Source organism: Haliotis cracherodii, unplaced genomic scaffold (genome assembly GCF_022045235.1).
Source record: "Haliotis cracherodii isolate W230 unplaced genomic scaffold, xgHalCrac1.p SCAF_3, whole genome shotgun sequence".
Lineage (NCBI taxonomy): Eukaryota > Metazoa > Mollusca > Gastropoda > Lepetellida > Haliotidae > Haliotis > Haliotis cracherodii.
The window spans coordinates 66,625,826-66,639,017 of NW_027266286.1; the positions used below are offsets into that span (position 1 = coordinate 66,625,826).

Sequence of the window (13,192 nt, forward strand, 5' to 3'; positions counted from 1 at the left end):
GCCCACTAGGAAAGACCAAAACAAACAAACATGCTTTGGTTGTTTAATAATAATATTTCTGATTATTTATAAGGGACTCATAAAAGTGCATGTAGAATTCATCATAATAGATAAAAGGTATGTTTGATATGTACAAATACATGACAGATGACAGAATTATATGGATGGATAACTATCAGCGTAAATTCAAACATCTTACAGAACTGATCGAAAAAACAACTCAGAAACAACAGCCATAATTTCTCTAATATCCAGTAAGATGAAAATCAAATTTGCCTCATCATCCTGATTTGTGGCTTAAAGTTTGTTAATTTTGGGATGTTACAACTAATGCCTATTTCTGCCAGTTATCCAGTGACAGACATCAAGTGGAAATTCCTGGCTATAATGTTGTAAATGCTCTGAGACCTGCAGCTCAATTTACCCGTAACTTTTGCAAGAATGTTATTGAACTGTTGACCTACACCAAGAACAAAACATGAAATTAACGGGAGAATGTGAAATCCACTGATGTACAATGAAATATGAAACTAACTAAATAAACATAATTGTATTCATGACTAGATATTGAATAATGGAGATCAAAGGCTGGGTAGCAAAATCAGAGTTGCATTTTGTCTGATATAGTAAACATAAATCTTTTTTTAAATGATACCTTTGTTGGATGTGCAATATCCCTGCACAGGGGAAAGTTTAAAGTATTCAGTATTATGTCTGGGTAATCAAATCACATTGAACTCTGTTCTAGCATTGATTTGTCAAACACTTATTATATTCATTTATAATTCATTTGACCAAAAAAACTTAATTAATTTTCATTCAATCACAGTGTATCAATATACATATTTGCACACTCACAAAAATATACACTTTAATCAACATACAATTAATCTTCTTTACCTTCATTATCATGAATACAATATAATAGGCAATTCAAACATTAAAATTTGAAGTATTCTCCCTGCTGTGAAACGTCCCTTCTGAGCACTAGACAACCATTCGATGATGCTCAGGGAGCTGGGATACAGGACTTGGGGTGATACACATGGAGAAGTTCATCCCAGCCACAGTCCGCTATCTGCAAACAACAAACATTCAGGACTAGTCTTGAAGGGCATCTTAAAAGGGAGGATGGAGTGAGTGTCTACCATGTTGAGAATCGAATTGTCCTTTTGGTGTGACGAGTAAATAATGTAACCACTTGGCTACCATGCAGACCCCTTTACATGGAGGGGGGCGGACTGGTAGCTTAGTGGTTAAAGCGTTCGCTCGTCACGCCGAAGACCCATGTTCGATTCCCGACATGGGTACAATGTGTGAAGCCCATTTCTGGTGTCCCCCGCCGTGATATTGCTGGAATATTGCTAAAAGCGGCGTAAAACCATACTCACTCACTAACTTGACAATGAGGAGCAGTCAGGACTACTATCTGAGTAGTAGGTAGTCTTTGTGACCACTAAATGCCAGTTTAGTTGGCTCTTTTAACAGGTATGGGGTTCTTTGCCAGAATTCCCATGTGGGAGTTGAAGTAGGCTAAGTCTTTCATATCATTAATACCCCTGTTTGTGTATAGCCTACCTGTCCAGGTACATGCAGGTTGAAGTCCAGGCCGTACACAAACTCTGTGTGGTGTTCAATCACCTCCAGGGCCTCGGGGCGAGTGTAGTCCCAGATCCTTTAGGGATGTAAAACAAAAACTGTAAAAAGTGAAATTAATGTGACCGCTGGCCCTTAGCCCAAAATGCGACTCAGTATGAATGCGACACCCCCTCCTCTCAAGCATCAGTGGATTTATATCAAAACAAAATGTCCTCTGTCCTCTACAGGAGAATCCTCACCTTAATCCAACCTTACATTAATCCAATCACACACCAAATAGCACCGCATATTAGCGCTGAGTAGAGTACTTCAGCTAAAACAATATGTGCGCGCTGGCTCGTGTCGGCCTTTGATGCAGTCGCAAAGAGCAAAGACACCATGTTGGGTGGCGTCTGTCTGGACTTGCGGGTTTGATCAGTGCTGACATGAGTGAGTAGAACGCTTGTCTCGACCCCAGCAGTGACAATTCACAGGATGTAATTAGTGTTTGAATGACATTGTTTATATACTTGTAACATGCTGCTCAATAAACAGTGATGTGGAATACATAGCTGTTTGTTTTCAGCGTATGTCTAAGTTGGTATTTCTGCTATCCAAAATGTTTTATTGTTGATATAAATGTGATGTTTAATAATGCGAGCAAAGACCACTCGCATTTTTCGCATTTAATTCACCCTCGCGTTAATATCAAGATTTACAGTATCTCAACTATCAATATACAGATCTCAGATAACCAGTTGATACAAGCAGTCTTTGTTGTAACATCTACTCGTCCTTCAAGGAACACATTACCAGTGATGAGTTCAAATATGTAAGGATTACACACAAGTAACTGCTATTGACATTTGTTACAAACAATTAACAAAGCTGGTGAATATCATTATTTGTAATTAATGTCCTGTTACGAGTGTTCTATTGGACATAAAATACAGTTTCAAAGTAACAAAATACTTCGTAATTGGACTTAAACTAGAGCCTGAAAGTTAAAATAAATAAATGAAAATAAATACAACACAAATATACTGCACAGAAATTTCATGCAGTACAGCATAACATGTAATATGTGAGAATCTTTAACTTCGTACTTCAATATCCATGCTGCATTTGAACTAGCCCCTATATTTCTACTGCATGCGCATTTTGTACGATTTGATCATTGTGGGCTGCACATTCTTAATGCACATGCGTAGAATTAATGCAAAAGCTTAATTTCAGCATTGGCATTGATGTCGTCTGTCACGTCTTACCGAGTCGTGAAGTCATAGGAGCAGGAGATCAGCTTCGTCGCCATGAACGGCGAAGTCTGAAACAGTCAATTTACAATAGGGTGAAACCAAACCCTGACCATTGCGTTCATCGGGATACTTTGCGCACAATTTTGTAGAAATTCGTCAGAAATTAATCCAATCCTGTTAAAATCAGATGTTAGTTCTCACTGTCGCTAAACAAAGATCTGAGGACCTTCCATTACAGGTCAGATCTGAATGACCTTTCAGGAACTTTGACCAAAAAATGTAATGACAAACAAGATGTCGACATTTGCCACCCAGAAAGCAGCTTTCTCAAGCTATATGGCACAAGATTTAAACTGGCAACTTCCCTTCCAGACTACACTTGAGACTTATGTTGACAAAGTTCTTTGAAAACTGAACAAAAGAACATCCTGGAATGTATATTATATGGTCGAGATTGTTTGGCAGTACTGCCCACAGCTATGCCACATTCGGTTGAAAGTTAATCCAATTAAAGCGAGAGATAGACGATGATTTTGACCGAATCATTAGTACAGGCAGTAGCTGTCATTTGGAATACACCATGTTAACCTATTCAAGGTTGCATGATTTTGATCTGGTAAGCCACACTCTGATTGGTTGGATGATATGTTGTTCGGATTTGACCAGCAACAGGATGTCCTCAGAACTTTGTTTAGCTGTAGCGAGAGCTAAGATCTGATTTTTATGAGATTAAAATTAGTCTTTATTATGACTCGTCCAGAGGTTATCTGTGTCGGCATCTCACCCTGATTCTCCTGACGGCATACTGGTGTCCCCGCATTTCACACACTTGCTGCCGGGTACTCCTGACATCCCAGCCTCGGATCAGTCCGTCCACACCGCCAGTGAAGAGGACATTCTGGAGACAAGGCAGGCAACCACTGAACACTGACCCACTTCACCCGTGGATTTGACAATTCGCCTTCAGTAATCATGAAATAAGTTAGTTATGGTGTTATATGTTTACTTTTAAAATGTCACCTATACATTTCCTGAATGTATATACATCTTAGTACGCCTACATAGTTTGCCAACACACAACACACAAAGTATATATCCTATTTTCAGTACATATTGATGCGGATATATGGGAAAGGTTGACAAAAATTAAGATTACAAATATAAAAGCAATGGTCTGACCTTCAAAAAACACTGGTCATAAGAGGCGGCTTAATTATGGATCAGGTTCAGAGACTTGGTTGATGGCTTAACATGTCCCGATGGAGTGTTGCTCATAATATCAATAACTGGATTGTCTGGTCCAAACTTGATAATTTAAAGTTTGTCGTCATGTAGATGGAATATTGTGTGCATGCATTGAACAACAAACACCGATTGGCTAGGATATGTGCAACGGAAGTGGACAGCATGATCTAAATCAGTTTTTCACTCTTCATATCTGGCTGGTATTATGAAACATTTTTGAAAAAGTACAATAATAGTCCTTATAATTTTTCACTAATCTTGAACAAGGGGATGAAAAATTGTCTCAAACTCTGGTGTATAACCTGCATATCCCACCTCAGGACATCCACTGACCGCCCCTGATGATGGCTATTGATACTGACCTGATCGTACTTGCACCAATCACATGTAAGAATTTCACCACTGTGAGCAGGAATAACACAAGTGGGGAAGTTGGGTTTGCGAGCGTCCCACACTCTCAACGTCTGGTCGCCTGTAACAGTTGGGTACAACAGATTGACACACAGACAGACAGGTAGACCTGCCCAAGTGTATTTAATATCACATATCAGGTACCTTTGCAAAACATTGCAAAGAACAATGAATAAGGAAGTATTGTTTATTTCACGATAAAACATTGTTCTATCATGACATTTCTGGAGAATCGACTATATGCTCGCAACTTGATGACATCGTAAATTGGATGACGTAATTTTTGAGAGGGAACTGTCTAGAGCGATGTTCCCAATAGAAGTAGCTGGGCAATGCAGATAAACACGATGGCCAAACAGTCGCATCCATAAGTGGAGAGATATGACAATCGGTATTGGGGAGAAAAAATACAGAAATTAAATGTGAGAATAATGAGAATATGCTGTAAACACCAAATTAAACTCCTCTGTACATAAAAGGGACATTGCCAGGATCAGAATGTATTCAGCATGTCATCATTATTAAAACTAGAGTAATAATTATTAAAGCTCAAACATTTTATTAACATCCTTGAAAAAGGCTGTACATAATGTTGGTATCTGGTATATGAAACAAACCACTCGTGGTCATTGTTTGTCGTGCAATAAAACACTGCAGGGAGAATAAACCACTTGGGGTTGTGCCCACATAGTTTATTCTCCTTGCAGCGTTTTATTGTATGACAAACAATGACCACAAGTTGCGTATTTCTTAATAATGCACTTCCGAACACTACTGCAACCCGATGTCCTCCTTATCTATTCGCAGAATCCCCAGCATGTATCACTCGCAGAAGTCTGACCGAAAGGGGATGTTATGACAATTGGTTTGTTTAGTTAGAGTCAGGGGCAAATCTAAAATTCTTGTCAAGTATGAAAGGTTATCTCCAAAGTTAAAAAACATTCTTAAGGGCTTTTTGGGTGAAAAATTACATTTTTACTTCTCATTATATTTAAAAACCACAGTATCTTAGGAACACAAAATGCAATTCACATACTTCAATTCATATTAATTACAGAGATATAGGACATCAAACATTTGGACCGATTTTCAGACTTATAACTGTTCATGTAATAATTGCAGTTGATGTCAAATGCTTTATGACGTCCCAGCACAATTGTATCCTAACACTCATGAGGTCCCTTTTGTCCCGGTGAGTCACAAATACTGTTTGCCATGGGGAGAAAAACATACCTGATACAGATGCAAAGCATGCTGGTATATGTGGTGACCACACAGTGGAGTAGACGATGGAGTCGTGACCTCTGAAGGTCACTAGTGACTGGGCCGAATGCAAGTCCCACTGGGAACAAGATATACATGATATATACATCCCACCTAAGTAGTGAGTGAGTGAGTGAGTGAGTGAGTGAGTGAGTGAGTGAGTGAGTGAGTGAGTGAGTGAGTGAGTGAGTGAGTGAGTGAGTGAGTGAGTGAGGTCTAATGCTGCTTTGGACAGTATTTCAGTTAGGTCACAGAGGAAACCCAGAGGCGTGTTCAGGAGGGCGGGCGCTCGCGATATTACGTGAGCGCGAGCTGTTGAACACGACTAACCGCGTATACTCGCGATCGAGCCCGAGAGGTAGTTCGCCTCTTAATCCAAGATGGCGTCACACATTGAACAAATGTTTGCCTTTGACGAGAATGGAACCGATGTCAAAAGAATAATCTTTCGACTAGACCTACCATCAAAAAGTTATTTTTGCATTTTCAATATATTGACCCGTGATGATCAGGGAAGACAATAGGTCTTCCGCAACCCATATGTTTGCCGTAAGGAATCGAGTGATAAGACTCGCTGACTTGGGTGATGAATGTCATCGTATCCCCATTGCACAGACCGATGCTCATGTCGATTGCTGGATTGTCTGGTCCAGCACAGGGACATGTAACTAATAATAAAAATAAACACTTTGTTATCATGAACATCAAAGTATGAACCCATCAAACTTGTAATGAAATGAAATGTGTGAACCTATGACACTTGTGGACAGGGTTGTTTTGATCCCCGGCGACGGCATTTTGGATGCTGTGCCGCGAGAGCGAGTACGCGCCTCCTGTTCACAAAGGCGTGATATTGCCTCACTGTACACTCGCGCGGTCGCTCGCCCTCCTGAACACGCCTACTGTTGCCGGTCTTTGATTTCTTTGGTGAAATCAACGAGTACTAGTAAACCAAGGTACTGGACAAGCTTGAAACAAAATCAGGATGCATCGGGATTGGAACCCACAATCACAGATTTCTCGCATGCCAGAGCGACATAGCACAGGAAATGCTGTAGTAGCCTCACGATGAGTCAAGACATGACGATATGGATCGTAGATTGAGACACAGCATACCTGACTCTACTGACAAGTACATGCATAGTAGTTGGCCATGGAGTGAAACATTCGCTAGAAACTAAAATGAATGCACACTGTTTTTTAGACAAAATAGATGGTAATTCACTTGTTGATCTCAGTGTAGAGCAGTTGTACGCTCAAGTTTAATAACTAGTCATGAGAATAAATATATTTATTAAATCTTCATGATTCATATTCAAATTGTTGAAAAACATTTTTTCAGATGAGAGAAATAACTGGTATCTTCACTTGTAGCCTAGGTTTAACAGACAGCAATGCAAAATGCAATAAAGAAATTAAAATAAATTGTTTTAATAAAATAGAGAAAACCTTCAACTCTGGACCAGTACATTTTTATACATTGCTTACCTGTGGAGAGGTGAACATGTTATATTGTATTTCCACACCCATCTCTAAGTGAATAAGCAATTATCTTTGTTACTGTTAATGCCTGGGTACTAATGACATCAGATGTATGTAAGGATGGTACACACCCATCAGATACAGCAATAAGTCAACTCACAATTTTAATCAGGGTATCCCAAGATCCTGTCACCACAAGATTCTCCCCGCGCGTCGGACTCCAGTCAACAGAATTAATCTGGTATCAGCAGAATGACAATTGAATAACTCATTAAACCACACAACAAATTTTAACCAAGAAAATCAGTTCAATAAAACAACATAACATAAGCTAAGATTACAAGGAACACCTACCATTTTAATACGTATTAAGGTTCTTTTCTAGTTTTTACAACATCTTTAAACATGTTGAAAACATATTGCATTCATGCATATTCCAGCTCATTCCGTATCACAGTTCCAGAGACTAGGATATCTGGGTTAGAATAGGTCTTCAGCAACCCATGCTTGCCGTAAAAGGCGACTATGCTTGTCGTAAGAGGCGACAAACAGGATCAAGTGGTCAGGCAGACCTCCATCACATATCTGAAATATTGCTGAGTGTGGCATTTAACGACAAGATAGACACAATTTTTTATGGATAACAACTTCTTTAATACTGTAAAAGGCGACGTTTCGGTATAGATCCCATCTGCCTACTATGAACTCATCAACCAAAAATCACCTGTTTATTGGCTTCATGCCCCTATTGGCTTCTAGCTATGTGTTTTCTGCCCATCGTGTTGTGATAGCATAATCCCTTTGTTGTCACACCTACCTATGTTATCCCACTCATGTATGCCCTTGTTGTTACTGTTAATCCTCTATTGTTATCATCCACTTGCAATATATATATTCTACACTATGTCCCTCATTCAGTCTTGCTTGACAACGGTATAAGGATCTATACCGAAACGTCGCCTTTTACAGTATTAAAGAAGTTGTTATCCATAAAAAATTGTGTCTATCTTGTCATCCGTCAACTTCTAAGTAATGCCTATCAAACAAGTTAACAACAAACAAAAAACACAGTTCCAGAGATCTCTTGAGGCTCTGATCCATCCTGAACAGACCGGACAACATATTGTCATCATTATGTACACAAACGTTCTAATAACCCTGCCTATTTCTTTCATGTCTCAATTTGCATTTCCTAATATATATATTTTTCTAAGTTCTTAGGACTGCCTCCGTGGTTTAGTGGTACAGCGTCTGCCTGGAGAGTGGAAGGCTTGGAGTTTGATCCACAGCAAGACGTAAAAAGATGGTACTTGTTGTTACGGTGCCTGCTGCTCAGCAAAACAAGGATTGGTCAGCTCAGAGTCAGTATACTGTGTCTGAGTGGGGTATTAATGTGAAACTGCGACATGGTATCTCTGTGGGCTGGCACTATAAGATCGACATTAGTCCGGACTAGCACAAGCAGCCACACACACACATGCATGCACGTCGCAGTATCAGTGCAATAATCTTGAACGCGACGTTAAGCCCCATTTTTCCTAACCTCACCTCTAATTTCTTATCTGGAACACATGTGAACCTCTTGTAGGCATTATTAATGTCATGTTTCGTTGAGATAGTCCAAGAGAGGAAGTTTAAACACAGCTCAGTCTGATATCAGCTACGAGGATGCCTATTACTCACAATATGTCTATGGACAATAATTACCTCCTTGCTGTGCTCCTTGAATGCTCTCAGTGGACCCTGGAAGTAAATGATAAGGCAGAGGTCAAGGTCAGCAGTGGATGGGGTAATCATGCAGCATGGAGAACAAAGACCTGGTTGCTTTGTTGTTTTATGCCGTACTCAGCAATGTTCCAGCTATATGACAGCGGTCTGGACCAGACAAACCAGGGATTGATATCATGATCATCGGTCCACACAATTTGGATCGATGACATGCTTTAAACCAAGTCAGTGAGCCTGACCATCCGATCCCGTTAGTCGCCTCTAACGACAAGCATTGTTGCCTTTTACAGCAAGAATGGGTTGCTGAAGACCTATTCTACCCCGGATCTTCACGGGTCGAGTACAAAGGAAAGTTATCTAATCTTCACATCTAATCATTCAGTAATCACTGGGAGATGTTGTCTAGTATACATTTTCGCTCGTCCTCTTGAGCGAATTCAACATCAGTTACAAGTACTGTCAGAGTGAGTGAGTTGGGCTTAACGCTGCTTTGTGCAGTACTCCAGTTATACCATGGTGTGTCAGCTTAATGTGGGAGGAAAGCCAAGTGTGATGCAGGTCTCGGACGTTTACCACTTGGGTGAAACCCACGAGCACGAGCACGAGCACGAGCATGGTGCTGACAAACCTAGAAACATAATTGGGTGAGCCCTGCCCTATGTGAGAATGGTGTTACTCCGACTGTAGCAATATTCCAGCAATATCACTGCAGGGAACAGCAGAAATGGGCTTCACACATGGTACCCTGTGGGGAATCGAACCTGGGTCTTTGGCGTGATGAGCGACATCTTTAACCACTCGGCTTCCCCACCGCTTGCCCGTCTGGCTCATGATACTGAATCCTCTGTAACTACTACATCAACTGTAACCATGGAAATACATTACCTGTTCCTGCAGGACATCCCATACCAGGAGGGACCCATCTCCACTTGCTGCCACCAACACATTCTCGTTGTTTTCTGACCAAGCCACGTCAAACAAGCCATCACTCCAGTCAAAGGTGCGAACTGCCGCTATATGGTCTTGTCTCAGCTCTAGTATGAACAGAGTGCCACACCCTTGCAACATAAACACACAAGAGTTGGCATAATTCCTTTAGGTTTTCGTCTTACTTTTTGTATTCTTATCTAGAAGCTAAACCCAACAGAGAAAAAGTTTAACATGATATTATAGGCTTTAGGTAAAACAAACCATGCGGAAACATTTCATCAAGAAAACAGTGCTCATATAAAAAAAAGACCTGAAACATGTGACATAAAAGACACTCAAATAATAAAAAATTGAAAATGAATATTGTCATATTTTAAATAGATAATATTTAAAAAAAAGAGAGAATAAAATGCATTATCGTCATAATAATACTTGAAGGGTAATCAAAGTTAAAAATATTATTCCGATTTGGTTTGCGAATATCAATTTTCCTAGATACATTCAGTTAATTTGCGAGAGAGAAAAATTCATATTTGTAGAAAGTATTTAAATGGCCAAGTGAAACTGCTAAAATCACATGCTCCATAATTAGCTGCAACAGCAAACCTATTTGGGGGAGTGGCCTAAAGCTACCAGCCCAGAGGTGAGAAATGTTTCATTGGTTGATATGTTTGCCTGTCATGGATTAATTCCCTGAATAAACACCTGAATGCATAAGTTGTGGACACAGTAATCAAATGGATGAGCAGAAAAAAAACACAAAAACGTTTTACAAAATCCGAGGTGGAAGCAGGCAGACTGGGTGTTTGACCGATTATCATGATCACTGAAATTGTGCACGAGTTAAACACAGTGAACCGATTTTAGGGAATCCCGTCAGTGGTGGAAAGTTTTGTTTGGGATACAATTTAGCCTGTCATTTTTTATTGTCTGTTTTATGCTATTTCTGTTATTCATATTTAATTTTGTTCAAGCATTTGTGATTATGTGCGCCCTAAGCTAATAAAATCTGCAAAGTTGCTTTGCTGACTTAAATTGCCCTTTAAGTCAATGATTAATGTACACATAACAATGTTTGTTTGTTTGTTTGTTTGTTGTTTAATGCAGCACTCAGCAATATTCCTGCTTTATTACCCACGTGGTGAAGATACAGGTGGTAAGATACTAAATCCGTACGTCACACGTGTGTCGTACAAGGTTGACCTTGTTTTATTCGTTTTGATTGGATAACCGTGACCTCTGTCACACCGGGACTACTTTTTTCATTCATAAAAAATCGCGAGACGTCATTCATTTTGCGATTACAAGGCAGAACTGAAGAAATTCATGAGAACGAGAGATATTTACAAACATTTTATTAAACCAAACAAGATAGTCACACGCATCAAATTCGGTTTGCATTCAATATAAGTTATGCATAGAGCTCCTACAGACGTATAATCGAGCTAGATCTATAAATCGATTTACAATGTACGACTGCCGATCGAGCGCGTCCCTTGAGCGTGACGCACCCGACCATTTTCGCAACTTTCAATTTGATTTAACGTAAAGGGTTAAGCGTGGTGAAATGAAGTCTGTTTAAACTATCTGGACAGATATCTAGACTTACTTGGGATGATCTGGTTGTGCCATCGGTGTCCCCTTTGAAGCGTATTTTATGGCGCTGTTTCGGTAGGTGTTGTTCATGAATGAACGAACACGACAGCACGACCAGATCACTTACAGTTCACAGTTCACAGTTCCGATACAAATCACTGGAAAACTCCGTGGAAGTGTGCCTGACTTCTGATTTTGTGGCCCCAAACATCCCAAATGTGAACAGTAACATTCCCTATCTCTAGCGTAAAACGCTGTGAGTGGATCGCGGTTGTCTTTTCTTATTCCGGTGGCGACCTTGCCCTTCGATCGTTCGAAGCTGTCACTGACATGCAAGCAGATTTGAGTTTGTTGATTTTCACGTCTTCAGTATATAGTGTGGTACAGTTAACATGAATGTCTTTGGCGAACAGTCTGATTTCCCTCTTCCAAAATGGTACGGACATGATATAAATTCAGCTGATAGATCAAGGAAACCGAACCATTTTGAATGCACAGACGGGACCCCGGCAGTGTGATGCGTGTGACTGTTGATCCGATATTCAAAGCGCGGCGCTAATGTTACATTTCAAATTTTCTTTTCGGTGTCCTGCGTTCTAACAACATGGCGCTTGAATTACCATAAGTTGAAGACTTTCTTCCAAAAGGATCTTGAGCGTCGGTGCTGGTTTGTTTGCAAACAGAACAGCAGGCGCATGTTGTTAATGCGTATGCATAAACATGTCAACAATGCCCATATTTGGTCATATATCAATATTCATGCGCAACCAGATTTTGAAACCGGTTTCAGTTTGGTCTGTCAATGAACGAAAGTTGTTATGTATTTACACTTAAATATATATTTAACGTGGGTAATAAATAAAATACCACACTCATTCTCGTTAGATACCATTTTTACGAAACTCGTGAACTTTCTATGGTATCTGACCTCGCTTTCGCTCGGTCAGATACCATAGAAAGTCCACTCGTTTCGTAAAAATGGTATCTAACGAGAATGAGTGTAGTATTCTCTATATATGACGGCAGTCTGTCAATAATCGAGTCTGAACCAGACAATCCAGTGATTGACATCATGAGCATCGATCCACGCATTTGGGATACATTGACATGCATCAACACAGTCAGTGAACCTGACCACCCCATATTCACCTCTTACGACATGCCTAGTTGCCTTAAAGTTACGGCAAGCATGAGTTGCTGAAGACCTATTCTATCCCGGTTCCAACACGAAGGGAAACTAACTCTAGGGGTGGGTGGGGGTTAAATCAGGGAGTACAGCGACCTCGTCAGCAAGTCGGCAGCAAATCTCAGCAAAAATTCCAGCTTATATTGTTATCACATTAAATAGTACAGTCCGTATTGTTTTAAAGAAAAAACAAATCAGTGGCTTAGTTATTTAGTAGATCTAAAGATAATCAAAAGAGATTTTTCAGAATTTTTCAACATCATTTAGATATGCATAAAATAAAATACCTGCGATGCCATAATATTGGGAAGAGGAACAGGCTAGCCTGTTGGGAAAGTACGGTGAAAATTTTACTGAGTATCCATGCCGGGATTGTGTTCTAAATGTCACCGTCATGAGAACAGACTTAGCCCCACATTTCACGCCACCCAAATGTTGTTGTTGAGACACGTTTGAGAGTAACCTCCCTTGTTAAACCTTCTGGTTTGCGACATGTTGCCTATGCAAATTTTATTAA

The 13,192-nt window shown here is 40.0% G+C and overlaps 1 protein-coding gene across 1 annotated transcript; it reads right to left on the reverse strand.

The window, feature by feature from the left end:
• Positions 1 to 341: 341 nt before the first annotated feature.
• Positions 342 to 13,113, reverse strand: LOC139474186 (peroxisomal targeting signal 2 receptor-like). Its single transcript, XM_071257082.1, has 10 exons — positions 12,963 to 13,113; positions 9,849 to 10,021; positions 8,943 to 8,978; positions 7,396 to 7,473; positions 5,724 to 5,832; positions 4,442 to 4,551; positions 3,619 to 3,732; positions 2,847 to 2,902; positions 1,579 to 1,675; positions 342 to 1,078 (listed from the first exon to the last, which is right to left on the reverse strand). Exons 1-10 carry the CDS (start codon positions 13,069 to 13,071, stop codon positions 1,010 to 1,012), a joined length of 951 nt encoding a protein of 316 aa, XP_071113183.1. The 5' UTR covers positions 13,072 to 13,113; the 3' UTR covers positions 342 to 1,009.
• Positions 13,114 to 13,192: the final 79 nt, after the last annotated feature.

Excerpts from the sequence above, each read along its gene's own strand:
- LOC139474186 (XM_071257082.1), bottom strand. The coding sequence starts at position 13,071 with ATGACGGTGACATTTAGAACACAATCCCGGCATGGATACTCAGTAAAA. Across the intron at positions 10,022-12,962 it reads CCAATATTATGGCATCGCAG|GGTGTGGCACTCTGTTCATA; the intron begins GTATTTTATTTT and ends TTATGTTGCAAG. Across the intron at positions 1,079-1,578 it reads ACCTGCATGTACCTGGACAG|ATAGCGGACTGTGGCTGGGA; the intron begins GTAGGCTATACA and ends TGTTGTTTGCAG.